Source organism: Colossoma macropomum, unplaced genomic scaffold, assembly GCF_904425465.1.
Source record: "Colossoma macropomum unplaced genomic scaffold, Colossoma_macropomum, whole genome shotgun sequence".
Taxonomy (NCBI): Eukaryota; Metazoa; Chordata; class Actinopteri; order Characiformes; family Serrasalmidae; genus Colossoma; species Colossoma macropomum.
The window spans coordinates 26763578-26782084 of NW_023494784.1; the positions used below are offsets into that span (position 1 = coordinate 26763578).

General features: G+C 39.1%; 1 protein-coding gene across 4 annotated transcripts in view; it reads left to right on the plus strand.

The window, feature by feature from the left end:
- Positions 1–18507, plus strand: part of ubr3 (ubiquitin protein ligase E3 component n-recognin 3) — a 53266-nt gene that overhangs the window by 20379 nt on the left and 14380 nt on the right. For 2 of the 4 annotated variants that reach the window (XM_036566108.1, XM_036566125.1), the window contains 7 exons: positions 2894–3043; positions 3985–4118; positions 5983–6093; positions 8975–9187; positions 9531–9667; positions 10853–10938; positions 15167–15272. In XM_036566108.1, coding sequence (XP_036422001.1) covers positions 2894–3043; positions 3985–4118; positions 5983–6093; positions 8975–9187; positions 9531–9667; positions 10853–10938; positions 15167–15272 — 937 coding nt within the window. The remainder of the gene's footprint in view (positions 1–2893; positions 3044–3984; positions 4119–5982; positions 6094–8974; positions 9188–9530; positions 9668–10852; positions 10939–15166; positions 15273–18507) is intronic. The other 2 variants (XM_036566133.1, XM_036566116.1) reach the window with 1 other exon arrangement.

Genomic DNA, 18507 nt, shown 5'->3' on the forward strand with positions numbered 1-18507 from the left:
AGGACTAAAATTGATTAAGATTTTATAAATCCCCCAGTGTTGACCGGACCTAAGACAACTGACTAAACTCATGAGCTTAAAAATTGCCTGTTGAGTTCAAATTAAGTGTGAAACCTACTGCACTAGCTGGTCTGGTCGGGTTACTAGGGCATGTACAGTAGATGTAGTTGACTTCCAACCCCCTTTAAACCATACAGACCTGCAGTAAAGTGTCTATAAAGAGAATACTGTGACCATATATATGTATGTTTATTTTTCAGTTTATGAATGGGTAATTTTGTATTCTCATCGTGCAGTTTAGCCTCATTCTTTTTTCATCAGTAAGGGAAATGGCAGATGTTCAGCTGACATGGAGATTTGGTTTGAAATATTGCCTTCAGCTTCCGATCACTGATGTCCCTTCTGACATTGACCTGCAGTGTGTGCGGGTGTGTTTTGCAGCTTATCAGAATAAAAAATGATCCCTTGTGTTGTTCTTGAGCTGCATTTTTCTCCTCCAGATTGAAATCAAAGGTCATCAAGAATGTCAATATTTGTACTGGAATTTTAACAAGGCAGATTAGTCAAACACGTGTCTGTGCAAATAAGTAATTTTTAGGTGCTTTCTGTGCAACAATGACACTCTTTTTTTTATCATGGGATACTACATCCAAGAGAAAATTTTTAATGCAAATGCTTCAGATGCCTTTTGTGTTCAGACATTTGAAACCTTGTTTGTCAATGTATATACTATGTATTTATTAAGTTATTTATTTATTTAGGTCAGATGTTTTGCTACAAAAAAGCTTTCTGATGTTTAACGGATTTCTTTTTCCGAAACTGACTTAAATGACTGAACACTAAATATAAAGAGTGGGAGAAAGAAACTGTATAGTGCAGTATCTTGATATGTTGATCTTTAAGGGTTAGATGCATGTATCAAAGTACTAATGTATTATTTAATTATTAATATTTGAATGTGTTTTATAACATGGTTTGTTGTAATCTACAGTTCTAAAAGATTGAAGGGAGATGAACAAAGGTTAAATTTTCTAGAATAAAACAGAGCAAGTTTTAGAGTGTAGTTCTAGAGTGCTTGGTCTTTCTTTCTGAATTAGAATGGTGTTGGATGTCCTCTGTGATCACAGTGCACATTTGACATTTGTCCCAATCTACGCAACATGCACACCATTAAGCTTGTGTGAGCGTGTGTGTCTGTGTGCTATGGGAGATTGCCCCAAGCCAACATGGTCACATTGACTTCCAGACAAACTATTTTTTCACTCTCTCTCTCCCTTAAGCAATAAATCAGTCCAAACACACTGACATTTGCTGGGCTGTATTTACTCAGAATTGAACACACACTAACATTTAGAACTAATTTTGCAAATGTAATTAATCTTCTGAGGTGTGTCAGTCATTGGAATTGTGGAAAGTGCTGGTTGTTAAGTATTCATAGACTGTTTGAATAGTATTCACAGAAATGAAACCAAGGTTTTAACCCCTGTGTAGTTCAATGGGGTTCGCAGTATGCTCAAAGGAAGCATCACAATGTATGCTGGAATTTGTGATGTGTGTTGATTTCTGAGAAGCTCTTTTTAACTGCTTGTTTTGCAAGAGGTGAGTTACCATATGAGGCTAATAAGATGATGAGATACTGTACAGCTCTTAGAGCTAAGGACAGTACCTGCCTCCCAAAAGCTTGGCTGTGGTCCAGGAGGGCTGTATTCCTAGACTGCTGCGTCAATGAAGGCTGTTCTAAGAAGAGAAAAGCAGCCTACGTTCTGATAAATTTCGAGGAGTATCCATCATGCTATGCTGTCCAGTATAGTCCAGTAGTACCAAGGACCAAGCTTTTTCAGCACAGCCTAGCTTTTGGAAAGTACCTTATGAATGTGTTGGTTTTGCTTCTGAATTTTGGTCTTGCAAGAAAATCTGCCACCAGTGGTTCTCAGTCCTGAAGTGCCTCTGTGCTGCGTATTTTGGAGTTTTTTTTCCTCTAACAGTGTTCTTATCTCTGGTGTTCAACCCTGCACATTGTTGCACAAACTCTTTCCTCTAAGAGTTTTTCAGAATGCCTGAGTTCACGACCCCTTTATAATTGTTTGCAACTTGTTATGTGTTGCACTGTTCATTTGGAGAAGAGGCAAGAATGCGTTAATTATATCTGATGCTCCTATCTATAACTGACCTTCTCAAATCATAGTACATTAGGTAACCTCACGTTCTGTCCGAATAACAGCCTTTCACACTACATTACCCCTAATGTACGCATGGTTGCCCAAACCTCCACAATCTGTTAATTTAACCAAGAGAGGGCAGAAAAGCAATTTAGATGCATGTTTTATAGCTAATTAAGTTTTGCCAGTATCCCTCTCTCATAACTCCTGTTCAATTATTTGATTTTAGCCCCTGTCCTCTCTCACGCTTGTATTTCTTGCTGTTTGTTCGCTCTTGGCGAGTCACAATTGATCTAAATGAACAGAAGCTTGTATTTCTGATAGCTGGAGTGCTCCCAAATCCTTTATGGACACTGGTGGCAGCTTGGTATTTTACACACCATTTCAGCAGTGCCACAGAGCCACCCATGCTCATTTTTTATCACTGTGGTATTTTAGAATCTAATAAAAGAAAAATCAGTGTTACTTTCCCCATTGTTTTATTACCTTAACTTTAACCTTAGTGGGGGTGTTGTTCTTTTTAAGAGCCACAAAAGCACTGATGTAGCTGGTGTTTTCATGGCTGATTTCAGTTTACTCCATATGAAAACCATTGTGTTTGTTAGTTATTTTTAGTAGTTTTTCATTTGCACAGTAAGCGTATGGATTCTCATCATCCTCTTTAACTTTGTAATCTGAAATGAAGTGGTGATCCAGGCATCTGTTTGTGCATTGTTTTCTCGGTGTGCTTGCAGAGTCTCCTGAGGCTGAGGCAGCAATGGACGTGGGCTCTGCTGAGCCTCTGGACTCTGAAGTTCTGTATGATTGTGTCATATGTGGCCAGAGCGGCCCCTCTACTGAAGACAGACCTACAGGACTGGTGGTGCTACTACAGGCGTCTTCAGGTGAACAAACGTGCACACAACATCCTTGTTGTTAGTTGTTGACCTAACTTTAAAAGGATAAAATGGTTAACTCTGATCATATAAATAATTTGTTATTCTTAATAGCCTCATATTCTGACGTCAGATGTAGGCCTTCTGGTTCATCTCTTTGCATTTTATGGCTGAGCCTATATCTGAACCTTGTGGTATTACAGGTTTCCATCAACAGGTGGAGCATTTTATAGCCAGCCTATAATCTCTTACTGCTGCAGCACATCTCTTTGCTGCACAGGACAGTGGTGTTATATTGTCTATTAAATGGCCCTATTTATTCGCAGCACCTGAGCCCGGCCGCATTGCGCTGCTTCTTTTAATGACGGCGCTTAGCTGCCGTTTTAATTGCTTCATTCATCATACGTGTTGATCCTTGAACAGACGTCTGCTTCTGTAGAGTAATTTCTGCCATGCTGCTATGGACATAAGAGTCTCTTTCAGTGTCATGAAAACAAATAGCTTGTTTTATTAGTAATTATCCCGCTGGGGTGACGTATTATAGCCTAAAGTATCAGAGCCTCAAGGTCAGAAGAGTGTGTCCTGATCTCTACTTTGTCCAATCTGATGAACCATCAAAGCAGAAAAACATGCCCCCATCAGCCTGTTCTGATAATAAATATTGTGGTGACATCATCAACCACATTATTTCCTCCCCCACCTGTTAATTTATCAGTTATGAGTTTACATTGTGATCTAGAAGGAAAAACATCTGTGAAAACATTCCTGCTGTTCACGCAGCTTGATGGGTGTTATGGTTTTGACATTGATATGGTACTTCATTATAGTATGCAAATGATATGCAGCGTCCCATAAATAGAAATGATGGAAGTTAATTAGTATACATGAGGTGTGTGTGTGTGTGTGTGTGTGTGTGTGTGTGTGTGTGTGTGTGTGTGTGTGTGTTTCAGTGTTGGGGCACCGTTGCCGTAGTGACGAGGCAAAGCGGCTCCCTACAAGCGACGAGGAGCAGATTTTCCCTGAGGACACGTGCGGAGCGACTAACGACGTTAGACTAGCGCTCATGCAGCGGTACTTCAAAGATGTATGTGTCTGACTCAGAAGTGCCTTTCACAATCATAGAAGGGCTGAAAGATTTAGGGAGAATATTTAATTGCAATTTTTCTGACCAGTATTGCAGTTGCATTTTAAATGTGGCTATTTTATGTACATTTATATAAAGAAAGTCCAAGCCCTTTGTTTTGCAGCAAGAACATCACATTTGGTACAGTACATGTAGTGTGCTAGACTGCCAGTTCTGCAGTATTAGTTTAAATTTACCTAAAACTTGTTAAAGGGGAATTCCACCAATTCTTCAAAATTATGGCATATTTCTATTACTGATATATAAACAAAGTAATACAGAGTGGTTTAATGTGAAGTGGTTCATTGTGCTGATAAGAACCAGGGGTTGCAATGTCCACAACACTAAAATGACCATTTTGTTTAGTATCCAAAAGTAGTATTGTGAGTATTTATGTAATGTTGATTATGGTAAAATAGTGCTAAATCAGAAATATAAATTTTCTTTAGGGAATATTGAACTGAATTTTAGGCCCAAGCCTTATCACAACACTATTGCGAAACAATGTCTCAGGCATCAAATAGTGCATTTAGAATCATTTCGTGTAATAACTTCCTTCACACAATTGGGTCGTATCACCACCTTTGTGAAAAATTTTGACTCTGTAAGGTTCTATAGAATGGTGTCTCTCACATCTAACCATTCTGGATGACTTTGTTTACATCTTAACGATTTAATTATGCAAAAAAAAAAAATCAAATTAAAACGGGAGCTCTTGCGACTGGAAAATTGTCTTATTTTACCTTCCGATTTTGATATAAAAATGATTCCTTGTTGTACCGTATTGCATAGCTGAAGTGTGTTAAACAGTGAAATTATTTTTAGGTACATATTTAAACACAAGCCCCGTTTCCCGACTCCAAAACTATCTTCAGTATAAATCTAATAGCATTCACAGATATTTTCGCACATGTATGAGCTGGACAGAATGCAACATGGGTACAATTAAGCTACTGCTATGTTCTGTTCTGTTTCTGTGCTTTTTTTTTCTCCCTCTCTATTTCTGTCTCTCTAGCTCTCTCTTTCTTTCTGTGTGATTCTGTCTCTCGCATGCTGTCTTTTGCAATAAGAGCAGTGTTTCACATGCTGGTCTCCTGTCGTCTGTGCCCTGCTCTACATTTTAAACTCATCTGGCCTGCTGAGCTGAATCCTCTGAGCATGGTTCAGCTCGGCAGCCTCCAGCTCCTGCAGAGAAACAGAATAAATGTCTCTCCCCTCTCGTTTTTATTCATCATTCTGATGCATCTCTGGTCAGAATTCTCCAGTTGTTTCAGTTTTTATTTGATATTTCCCACTGTGATCAAAGCATTTTTTTTCAGTTTATCCCTTCTTGCCTATGTTCATGTTCAGTGCAAGTTGTGTTCTGTACATTCTGCCTTTGAACTTAATTTTAATAATGATTTTCTAAGCTTTCGTTGAAACTTATGTAAGTGATTTGTCTTGTTTTTGTTTCTTGGAAACTCATTACAAAACAATAACTGTCCTTTCAATGCAAACCTGAAAATGTATAGACATGTAACAATTAACAAAAAATTCATAATTTGTTCAATATGATGTGCTAGTGTCTCAATTTCATACATTTTTCCATCTTTCAATACAGTAAAAATAAGAAGTGCCTGAAAACCTGCCTTGTATTAATGTTATGGTTTCCATTTTCAGTTTATTAGGGCATTCAGCATTATAAAACAATATCCCTGCACTCAATTGTGAGATAGAGGAAGCGGCATTGCTTGTTTAATTTTTATTATATACTTCATTTGATCCCTCTGTGGTAAGAAGTTTCTGCTTTTTTTTTTTCTTTTTTTTTTCTCCTCACTTTTCCCAGAGTTCCTGTCTGCAGTCTGTCTCCATTGGCTGGGATGGTGGTGTGTATGTGCAAACATGTGGTCACACACTGCATATAGACTGTCACAAGTCCTACATGGAATCTTTACGGGTAAGTGAATTTATAGCAATATCTGCTTTGGACGTAATATCAGTACCAGACTGTTTCCCTGGGCTCTGCAGGGAGTCGTCAGTAGTAGAAATTATGTGTAATACAGTACAAGAACATGACTTCTCATCACTTAATTGACTAAATGGATTTAAATTGCCCAGCTGGATTGTCGTGGAGTGCTTTTTTTGGCCTATGATCTGTGCTGATGTACTCAGGACTACACAACAGTGGAGTCTGGCCTGCCTGCCATTGACTACACTCAGTATTCACCATTGCATACTGTCCCTGTCAGTAACACTTTAGACTTCAATTCATCATTTTCTAAAACTGCCCTGAGGGTATTTGGCATTGGAATAGGCTGTTGCAGTCTTAGGAGCAGTGATTAGGTGATGATTGTTTTTTTTTTCATCAAGAGTTTTTACCCAAACATAGATTGTGTAGTGCTTGTTTAACATTTGAATACCAAACATCAGATTAGAGCTTCTTCAAAAGCTAGGCTTATCTGTTAGTGCCTACTGCCTAGTAAACACAAAAAATGCATGTTAGTATGCAGTGCTGTGTGTATTGTTTTTGCTCTGTTCTGCAACGCATTGAATTTGAAATGAAAGAGTGACTGAGGTTAAAATGCAGAATGTCAGCTTTCATTTGACTTTCTTTTTACCTATACTGGGTAAATCATACAGAAGTCATCATGATAAAAAATAATCTGGATTCTGGGATTCTGGATTCTGTTGCTGTTGTCTCTCAATATGAGAACCAAAGAAGTCTAAGTGGCAATAAAGCAGGCCATTATGAATCTGACAAAATCAGAATAAATCAACCAGGCCTAGAACCACATACAAACCCCAAAACCCCACATACAGATTCCAAAAAAGTTGTGATGAGAAGTATGAGAAATGCTGATAGAAACAGAAAAAGCAATGATTAATAAATTCTTTTTGAAACATTTTAAATTGAAAACAGTATAAAAAACACTATTTTATGTTGTACCTGATAAACTTTGTTGTTTTTTGTAAATATACCTCATTACAAATGTGATGCCTGCAACACGTCCCAAAAATGTTGGGAGAGGACCATGTTTGCCACTGTGTTATGTCACCTTTCCTTTTAACAGCACTTTTTTGGGGTCTTCAACTGTGCAACCATATGGGTCTTTCTGTGTTGTGTTTTACACACGTTTTCAGTGGGAGTCAAGACTGGATTGCAGGCAGGCATGTCTAGCACCTTCACTCTGATTACGCTGCTATGCAACACCTGTAGAATGGGGTTTGGCATGGTCATGTTAAAATAAGCATAGTCTCTCAGACTACAGTGTAGGTTTCCACTGTACATCAGCCCATTTCAGAAGAGCTCAAGCCCACAGAAGTCTGCAGTGTTTCCGGACTTTGTTGACATGTGGCAATGGTTGCTTTGTCTTAACTTGCATTTGTGGATGCAGAAACAAATGTTGCTTGTTGATAGTGATGTGTCGAAGTATTCTGGAGCCCATGTGGTGATATCAATCACAGAAACATGCCAGTTTTTAATGTTGTGCTATCTGAGGTTTCGTAGATGGCAGGCATTTATTGTGATTTCACTGAATCTTTTGATGATATGCACAATAGAGGGTGAAATACCTAAAATCCTTGCAATCCTTGGCTGAAGAACATTATTTTTAAACTGTTGAAATTTTTGCCGATGCATTTTTGGCAGCGTAGCGACCCTTGACCCTCTCTTCTCAGAAAGAACTCGAGGAGCATCCATGCCTTATTGCATAAGCTCTTTAAGAGGTGTGTGTGTGTGTGTGTGTGTGTGTGTGTGTGTGTGTGTGTGTGTGTGTGTGTGTGTGTGTGTGTGTGTGTGTGTGTGTTTTTTTGTTTTGTTTTTTCTTCATCATTAAGACATGTTCCTAGTCATAAATTGCCCATGTCCCAACTTTGGATCATGTTGCAGACATCAGTTTCACAATTAGTGTATATTTACAAAAGAACAAAGAAGTTAATAAGGTAAAACTGTTTCAAATACGGGTCAAAGTATACTTACTAATTACTGTTTTATGTTTTTATCTGCATTTCTTATACTGTCCCAACTGTCTTAACTGTCCTACTGTAATTAGGTCACTATCAGTTGTTTGATATAGTAAAGAGCATTAGAGACTTTATATAAAAGGGATTTTGATTCCTGTATGTTTCATGCAGCATAGATGGAAATACTAAAGCTGACATTCTACACTTGAATCACAGCCGTTATTTCTTTGCAAAACAACACGGTGGATTACAAATTCACAACAAAAAATTGTCCAATTACTTTTTGCAACCTTTTACTCTGTTAGAGAGACAGAGTGAATATATATATATATATATATAAAGATGCTAGCCTTTTTCAAAGATCTGACACGTCATTAGTAGTTCATCCATCAAAGTGACACATCTCAAATTGATATTTCATAGGTGCTCTCTCCATCACTCACTCGGGTGACGCTTATGATAATGGGGACAATACGACATCGCTCTCTACTTTAATAATGTTTAATGTGAGCAGACAGAGTGAAGACTGACACCAGGAAAGAGAATGTGATTGATAAAGGCACTCCGTATGGGTCTCCAGAGTGACCAGTGTTTAGCTGCGTGAGAGTAAAATCAGCTGTAATAGATGAGTTTCCTTAAGGGACAGATAACCTTTGCAAGCCTTTTACAAGTTTATATATATATATATATATATATATATATATATATATATATATATATATATATATATATATATATATATATATATATATATATATTAGTGTAGTTGGCTTGTGTCTTTGAACATAGCCTGAAATGTTTCCTCAGAATGCCTGCCTTAGACTCTTCTACAAGTGTTTAGTGTTCTCAACTCATCTTGTCTTTCTCTGGGTCAGAATGACCAGGTGCTGCAGGGTTTCTCGGTGGATAAGGGTGAGTTCACCTGCCCTCTGTGTCGCCAGTTTGCTAACAGCGTTCTGCCTTGCAAGCCTGGGCGTGGCACAGAGGCAGGTGCCTGGCACACCCCTAGCAACAAGAGTCCGGCCACACTTGTCAAGGAAGTCGGGGACCTGCAAGAGGAGCTGGGCATTTTCCCAGTAAGCACCTATGTAAGGCAGATACCTCTACCACTAAGCGTTCATTAGTCTGTGTCTACCTCCCCCATTCCTTCATCGCCGAGTGTGAGTTTTTCATTGCTCTGCTGGTAGAGATGGAATAAAATGAATTTGTGGGTGTATGGATACTGTCCCTTATGTAACCTCTTCATCTCCTTTTCTGTGATGTCTAACATTTAAAATGTGTCAACATGTCTGAAGGAAGATTCAGTTGATTTCACAACTACTTAATAATATTGTAGTAACCTACTCACTCATTTAAATCCCTCTTTGCTATTGGTTTGGTTATTTGGATATTTGTTTGTTGAATATTGATTTGGTTATGTCTGCCTCCCAGACGGAATCTAACCTCACTAAAGAGATGGAGTCTGTGATTAAAGACATAAAGAATGCCACACAGAAGAAGTACATGGACTACGGCAAGAACCCGGGCTCACCTGATAACGATTTCCTCTTTATGTACTCGGTAGCCAGGTGAGTGCATCTACCAGCATGGATTTGGAGTACAAGCAGCGGAGTTGCTGTACGTTAAACAGTATTTTTTTGGTTGAATGCTCTGACCTGTCCACAGAATTGGTTTTATTGGTTTTTGCAATTGCTGCTACCAGAGTGCAGTTATCTCAAAAGCACCCCCACCCCCAGAATCCTGCCACTCAAGGCTTTCTGCCCTTTTTTTAGTAAATTGATTTGTCTGGCATCCTTTTATGCATCCTTTTAGCTTGGCTCCTTGCTCATATCTGAGTAGCCCTAGTCTATTGTGTGCTTGTTTGGGTAAAATTCACTTACAATCACAATTACAATCAGCTTTCTCTTTTGCGATGTTTTATTTTTTACTTTTTTCTCATCATTGTCCCTTTTTACACACTAGCTTTCAGTGACTTTCATTCTATTGCTTTACATATTTATTTATTCATCAGCACCTTCATGCTAAAATCTGACCTGTCGCAAGCAGAATTGTTACAGAAGTCCCTCCCCTTTCTCCCTCAATAATATGGAGGCTATTAACTGGTTTGCTCAAGCCTCTCCCCTACTCTCTCCTTCCCTTACTCACTCGCTCTGCTTCAGTCTCCAGTTTGCGTCGTCTTTTTCTCGTTGGCTGCACAGCACGGTGGAAGATTCCTCCGTCAAATGCTTGCTCCCTTATCAGTGGCAGCCAGATGGAGCTGCCCGCCTGCATTATCTATGGGAAATTGCTTCTTCTTTCTTTTTTCTCTACCCCCCCCAACTGTTTCTCTCCACCTCTTCTCATCTGGGAAAGCTGGGGATTTGTCCCTGAGATTTGTCCCCTGAGATTTGCTAGTCTTTTAGGACTGACCTGCTAATGTTGATGAGTGTGGCCTCTTACACTGACTAATTACATCAGTGGGCATAAAGCACAATATGTTGTTTAGGATAGGATGTAGGCTGGAGGGGCGGATATCAGATGTGATATCATGAATTATTAAACTATGTATAATTCTGTTTGGAATATTAAATACATGTAGATAGCTGAGCATTTATGTGCTTTTTGTATTGACTTATATGTATTTAATATAAACTAATGCAGAGTAGACTGTGATTAAGTTCTTGTTGCCTAAATGCTGACAAATGCAATCTCTCTCTCTCCCTCTCTCTCTCTCTCTCTCTCTTATTTTCTCTTTTTCGTTTGCTCTTTGTCAGGACGAATTTGGAATTGGAGTTGGTTCATCGTGGTGGGAATCTGTGCAGCGGGGGAGCCAGTGCTGCAGCGAAACGCTCTTGCCTCAGTAAGTCTAAAACCCATAACCAGTTGCACCCCTCTCAAGACAATACATAGGAGCAATTAGGGTCAAATTTAATTCTGATTGTTCTATGATTTAGGTTCCAGCCTTTGATTTTTTTTTTGCCACCAATGACACCAATGAATAATGTCATATAATACAACTGTAGCTCTTGCTTTTTGATTGCTGCTCTTTCAGATTGCAATTTCAATGTAAAAGCTATTAATCATTCAGCCCTAATAAAACACAGCACGTTAAATATGGCGGTCTTTTACACATTTAACACTCATACTTGTTGGAAGACAGTAAGTTCCTGTTACATAGCTCGATTAGATGTTGCTTTAGGTAGAAATGAAATTTCTTTGCTGGGGAAGATGTTTTCTCTTCTGTTAGCTTTTGGGTCAATCGAGTGTATGTAATGATTGGAAGCATTGGTCCGTGTAGCTGCAACACTTTTAAGAAGTGTATTGATGAGCTGTGTAATGAACTAAGGAGAGGTGGGGGAGAGTGGGGCACAAAGTAACTCTTTGTAACTGGGTAAAATTGTAGCATGGATGTTTTATGTAATTAAACAGGTTCAACTAGAACATGCTTTCAGTCTTCTTGTGCTCCCATAGCAGTGTCATTTGCGAATTTTGGCGGTAGGTACGTAGATATTTCTCGATTTGTACCCTGATGTTTTTGTAAATGTAACTGTTTTTTGATTACTGAGTTGTGTATAAGTCACAGAATTCACACTTGTATTATTTTAATCATCTTGGCTGCTATAATACAGCACCAGTTTGTGTTGTAAACAACTTGCAGTGAGAGCTAAAATACAGTCTCCACACAGTAGAATGGAAGTATCCTGAAATCACAGAGAGATGAGAGACGTCCACATCCCTCTTTATAAATTCAACACAGTTACGTTTTGGGAAATTATGCACAGATTTATCAGAAACGTTGTAGATGTCATGTAAATGAAATATATTGAAGTTTTATTGTTCTGGTATTTCAGTGTCTCTCGCTCGCTCTCTCTCTCGCTCTCGCTCGCTCTCTCTTGCTCTCTCTTGCTCTCGCTCTCTCTCTCGCTCTCTCTCGCTCTCTCTTTGTAATAATTGGTGAGTGTATGTGTGTGAGTGTGAGGTCTGGTCTCTGGGCTCTCATGAAAAGTTCCGTCACTCTTGAATAGAGCTGAAGAGATTTCACACTCCACCACCACGGCCATTTTCTGAGCTGCATTAAGTACGTAGGCACAGCACTGGCCAAATTTACTCAGTCGCAGTACATTAGAGATCCGTGCACTAAGGGAAGGAGAAGGGAGAGGAAAAGAGGGAGGGGCCACTAGAAGAGAACAGTTAGACAGAGGGAAAGAGAAAGGAAATTGACTGAGTGGGAGTAACTTTAGAGAGAGAGAGTGATGGTAGTGATGGACAGAACCTGTGATATTTGAATTTTCAGGTATCAAAACAAGGCGCTTAACGTATTGAGTCTCATCCCGTTTTAATACTTCACTGTTCACTCTAATGGTCTAACATGAGTAACGTGAACCCTTAATATAAACATAGCATTAATATTAACGTCACACTCTCTCTGTCTCTCACTCCACTCTCCTTTTTTCTCTTTTTTTTTTTTGTCCTTTTCACTACACACACTTTTTTATTTCTTTGTTTCTTTCTGTTTCTTTCTCTTACACATTCACACCTTTTTCAGTCTCACTTCACCCTCAGTTTTCTCTTTCTCTTTTTCTCTCCATCACTTCACATGCTCATTCTCTCTTTCTCTCTTGCACACAGTTTTTTCACACAATGCCCTCTCTTTTTCTCTCCCGCTCTCATATTCTGGTTGTCTCTCTTTACTAGCATGCACACGTCTCTCTTTTCTTTCTTTTTCTCCTCTCTCTCTCTCTCTCTCTCTCTCTCTCTCTCTCTCTCTCTCTCTCTCTCTCTCTCTGTCTCTGTCTCTGTGACACATACAGATATCTGTATTTGATGAATGGCGTGAGCAGGAGGTGTTAAAGTGAAGAGAGGCTGGTAGTAAACTCTGTAAGCACAGGTGGGAGGATGAGGCAGATCAATATCAGAGAAAGAGAGAGTGGAATGGAGAGATCTCTATTTCAGCTGTCCATGCACCCCACAAACCAGCAGCCACTGGATGATGGAGTGATTTTAACGAATGAGGGTCAGAAAGATGAACGAGTATGTATCAGGCAGTGACATAGAGGCTGTGATCAGGAGACGCCTGATGCATATTTCAGTGCTTTAAGAGCTGAGAGCTGCACATCACTGGGCTATAACACAGAGCGTAATCTTCCCTTTAGGATGTGAACTCTTGGGCTTTTGGCTATAAAAGTCGTTGTGCTCCCAATCATAGAATCCATTGTTTGTTTAAACCATTTTTTTCACTTTTCATCTCACTAAATTAGAGATTTCAAATAAATCATTGAAGCAGGGGTAAGGTAGTTCACTCAGTCTGTATCTCTACTGCTTTGTTGCCTGTAGATGGCAGCGTTGCTCCACACGTGTCGTTTTTGTCCAAAGAGAACAGGTTGCTAGTTGCCTGCTGGTTATTTTGTTGCTGGTAATGCACTATTTGGAGTCATGACCTCTGAAACATGGAAACATAAGTAGATCATATATTACAAAACCAAGAGGGAGTCCCAGTCCTCTAGTGCATTTTCATGAGTCCAATAGAGAACTAAATTTAGAAATATGAAATGTGGTTGGTATAGCGTAGTGGGTAACATCTCTGCCTTCCACGCTGTAGGCTGGGGTTCAATCCCCGCCTGGGCAAACACCCTACGCTTTACCAATAAGAGTCCTTGGGCAAGACTTCTAACACTACGTTCACCTACCTGTGTAAAAATGATCAAATTGTAAGTCTCTCTGGATAAGAGTGTCTGCCAAATGCCGTAAATGTAAATATGATGGAAAATGGTGTTATTGGCTGAATGTCAGGTTTCTTTTGTTTGAGATTTTTGTAATGACTAATGGATGTGCTACTCAGTTGCAGAAGCTGTAGCCATCACTGCAAGGTGAAGTGATCTAATGACTTCATTTGTTTTTGTTTTTGTGTTTTGTTTTTTTTTTGGTTTGTTGTATTGTTTTGTGTATTGTTCATCTACCTTGAAAGCCCAGGCTGGGGGTGAAGGTGTGTTCTATGCTTTTCTCTGGAAACATTTTTCTAGTATTTGCTCTTTCTAGTATTTGTTTAAACCATTTGTTCAGCAGACAAGGTGCTGACATAGATTGAGCTTCAGTGTGCTTAAGGCTCTCATAAGACATGCCAGACAAACCATTTCTGTTTCCATGAATCTTGTGTGACCAGTGTGGAAGGTGCCCATCTTTTTCCATGTGAAAGATGTCCTACGGTAAGCTTGCTGCCTGAGGCATCTGGAAATCAGAGTGTGGCCTTGGCACTGTTAGTGAAGGGCTGTCACAGACCACTGTCCATGCTTAATTTTTTGGTAGCCCAAAGGCCATTCTCCATCCCAGATGTCATGAAATCCACAGTGATATGTAGATCTAATGTTTTTGTGGAATTGTGTGGGGTGATTGATCTGACTGGTTATGAATTCTGGCTCACTCACTGTCCTCACTGTCCTCATTGCCAGTGCTTCCCTACTGTTCTTCTAGCTTTACATTTTCAGTATTGTCAGATCAGATGCTTTAGAGCAGGACCAGTTGAGATATTGAGTATAGAATACTTGGCTGCAAAGTTTAGGCATATTGTTTGTTCTCTAGTTAAGTGGCTTAAATCTGCTATGCAGAAAGTCTTATCTAATGACCCATTTGTATTGCTTTTGTTGTGTTATTGTTTTGCTATCTTGTGTCAATCAGAGGAGGATGGGTTCCACTTTTGAGTCTTGGCTGCTCTCAGGGTTTCTTCTTCTTGCTCTTAGTTTTTCTTGCCTCAGTCACCCTTGGCTTGCTCATTTGGGGCTTGGACCTGGATTTATGTGACGCTCGGGTTCAAGGAGACTGCTCTTAGAATAGCTTTTGCTAGCTACATAGAGTTAAAAACTGCTTCAACCTGAATACTCTCTTACTCAGTTTCCAAACCCTGGCACATCTGCAGATAGTGACAATTTATTTGTGGAATAAAATTATGTTCGTAAGGCTGGTCCTGAATTTGTGATTAAAAAGTGGCTAGCTGGATGTCTGTGTGTTGGAGAGCTTTGTGTCTTTGTGAGCAGTTGTTTGTCTGCTGAGTGAGTTCATGCTATTAATATGTGTACTTTTGTTATGTGTTTCAGATCAGTTGTTCCATGTGTTGGCCATGCACATGCGTCTGTACAGCATCGATTCTGCTTATAACCCCTGGACCCGTCTCACACAGCTCACCCAGAACAGAGAGTCAGAGTGAGTATACACACACACACACACACACATGCACACACTAATTCAGACTGCTTCTTTCACCTCACTCTAAATGGTGCCATCTCCTCTGGGCTCTAGCAATCTCTCTTCCAGAAACGGAGCGACAGAAATGAAAGGCCCATATGGGGTTGCCATAGATACCAATAATTGCTGCATCTGGCAAATTACGGGGTGCTGTGCTGCTCAGAAAGAGAAGACCTTTGCCTCTAGTCTCTGAATAAAAGGGCCCTGTTTGCATGTGTGCTTTGGTTTCTTGATATCCTGCTTTTCTGTGTCCACTATCGCGTACACTGCATTTCATGCCACAGCACAGCCATACTTTCTGAATGTAGTCTGCGTGCTGCTTTTCATGCAGCAGGAGTTAATAAGTTGATCTGGAAGTGGCTCAGGCCATGCTCCCACTTATAAGACACTTAATGATCTCGGATAGGATAAATGCTTCCATATTCACCTCTCTCTCTGATGCTCAGCATGTCAGTTGGCCTCCCTCTCTCCTCTTGTCTCTTTTCCTCCCTGTTCGTCTCTCCCCCACTCTTCCTCTCTCTGATTAGCGCAGTAGGACAGCTTTTGCACCTGTGAGAGGTCTCTTAGCGAGGCAGTATTCAGAGGGGAGTCATTTAGTGTTAAAAATACCTTGTTAGGGTTTTTAAAGGAGAGCACTGTCATTTGATCCCCCAGGCCACTGTACTATTTAAATAGCTACTGTAAAAAGGGGTAATCTTCCTTGCACTGCTTACTGCATGTGTTATCCTTTTCTGGAAAAATATTGCTGTTAAATGGAATAATGTAATAATTTGGAAATGTTTGTTTTTGATATGCTTGGGTTATCTTGCAGTTTGAATACTGTCTGAAGTGTTATACTTAGTTTATGAATTAAAACTCTATGTTGAAAATGTAGATAGCCTAGAGAGAGAAAGTGGTTGGGACTTAGAATACAACTATACAGAGAGATGTGCAGAACTGAAACTGAAGGTCTGTAGTGGAAGTGGTTTGTGTGTTTTTTTTATCTGTCTTGCTTTACACAGTTAAAAATGATAGTTCTTCAAGAGTTCTTCAGTAAAAAAGATGGTTCTATATAGAACCATGAACACTCAAAGAACCATTTGCATGATTAAAGAGTTCTTTGTATCATGAAAGCGTTCTTCAGATTGATGGAGAATGTGTTGAATGTGATTTTATGTAGAGTTCTTCTGTTGTTACTATGTCAAGGCTGTAATAATAGAACCTTTTCTAGTGTCATATAGAACAACACACACACACACACACACACACACATATATATATATATATATATATATATATATATATATATATATATATATATATATATATATATATATATATATATATTCTATGTTTGCCTCCTTATGTATGGTTTAGCAATTGATTTTTGGGGATGCACCGATACCATTGTTTCCTTTCCGATACCAATATGTGTACGGATCAGCCGGTACCGATACTAACTCTATCTAACCAAACTAGCTTGTAAATGTTAATATTTGTGCAGTTTCACTTTTTAAATGTTTTATTTTGGTAAAAGCTGTGTCTCATAACATATTATATAAACCGTTTAAGGTGCTTAAGAAAATTATTATTATTATTTTATTTTTTTTTTTTACCCCTGCTGCATGAAGCAGCTGTACGAAGGAGATGCACAGCAGCCAGGTCTAGTGGACACAATAGCCCAGATAGCAGGCTGCTATGCTAAATGCTAAACCACACCTAAAGGCTATCGTTACCCCAAGAGACCGGTGGTTCCTTCCATGTGTCTCTCTAACGTTCATGCCATTAATAGCAACCTGGACCAACATTAACTCACTGGTACATGACTGTAACTGGCTACACAGAGGGAGATGAGGGATTACTAAAGGAGGCTCAGCCATTCAGATAAGGGGCTCCAGTTGGGGTTTTTTTGTAGACACTGTTTGTACACTGTTAACTGGCTTATTTATGGCATACCAGAGAAACCAATACCTTAGGAAGAATTACAGCTAGTTTATCAGTCACTACTATAGCATTCCCATGAAAAACTGGCATTACAAATTTTGGCATGAGCATTTGCATTGCTGCTTGTCAGCACACAGCGTCAGCATGTTAAGTTTCATCTACTGCCATGTGTGAACTTTTAGGTGCATGCGCACTTCATGGTATCGGTCACTGGTATCTGTGTCCCCTTCGCCGGTACTGATACAGCTTTTAAGTGCCAGTATCGGTGAAGATACTAATATGGTATTGGTATCATTGCGACCCTAGTTGATTTCTGTTTGGTCAATTTTGCAGTCAGGATTTTTGTTATTATTATTATTATTATTATTATTATTATTTTTTTTTTTTATAATTATGTTTATTACATTTTTCTCAACATAACAAGCATACACCATACACACATAACAAAAAATAAATAAATTAATTAATTAAAAAAACACAACAAAAAAAAAACACAACCCCAGCTTACATACACAAATATTTATGCTGACCAACATATCAAAATGCCACAGTAAACTATACAAGTGCTCTCACCAGAATGCTTGAGAGATCTGACCCAATATACAGCAGAAAAGGTTCCCAAATATTGCAGAAGACATTTGTTTTTGAATGTAACAGGTGTGTCAAGTAATCTAGAGATACATGTTCCAAAACAACTCTGTGCCAGCTTGCTATGGAGGGTATTTTATCTGTTATCCATTGTAACAAAATACATTTCCTTGCACAGAATGTTAAAACATTACAGAGTTTTTTCTTAAACTTGTCAGAAATATAATTATTTGGCAACCCAAGCAATAAACACAATGGGTCCATCCTTACATCGGTTCTGAAAATCTTGCACAGTTCCTGTGAGATCTCCCCCCAAAAGTCCACAGACAATGGGTGAGGCAACCTAGCTCCACTTTACATTTAGGACACATAGGAGAAAAACCCTCTTTAAATTTACTACAGTGACTTGGAGATATATGCGCTCTGTGTAAGATTTTAAACTGGATAGCTTTTGCTTTATTACATATACTGATAGTTTGCATTCTTCCAAACCTTGTTCCACACATCCTCCTCTATCTCTATATCAAGTTCAGTTTCCCAAACCTTCCTCCAATAATGAGTGTTAGCATTGAGATATTCTCTTAATATATTATAAAAGAAGCTAGTAGATCTATTCTGTTTGGGCAGAAAAAGCTGTCTCTCTATCTGAGAGGGTTGCATATCTAGGTGAAGCGTTGTGTCC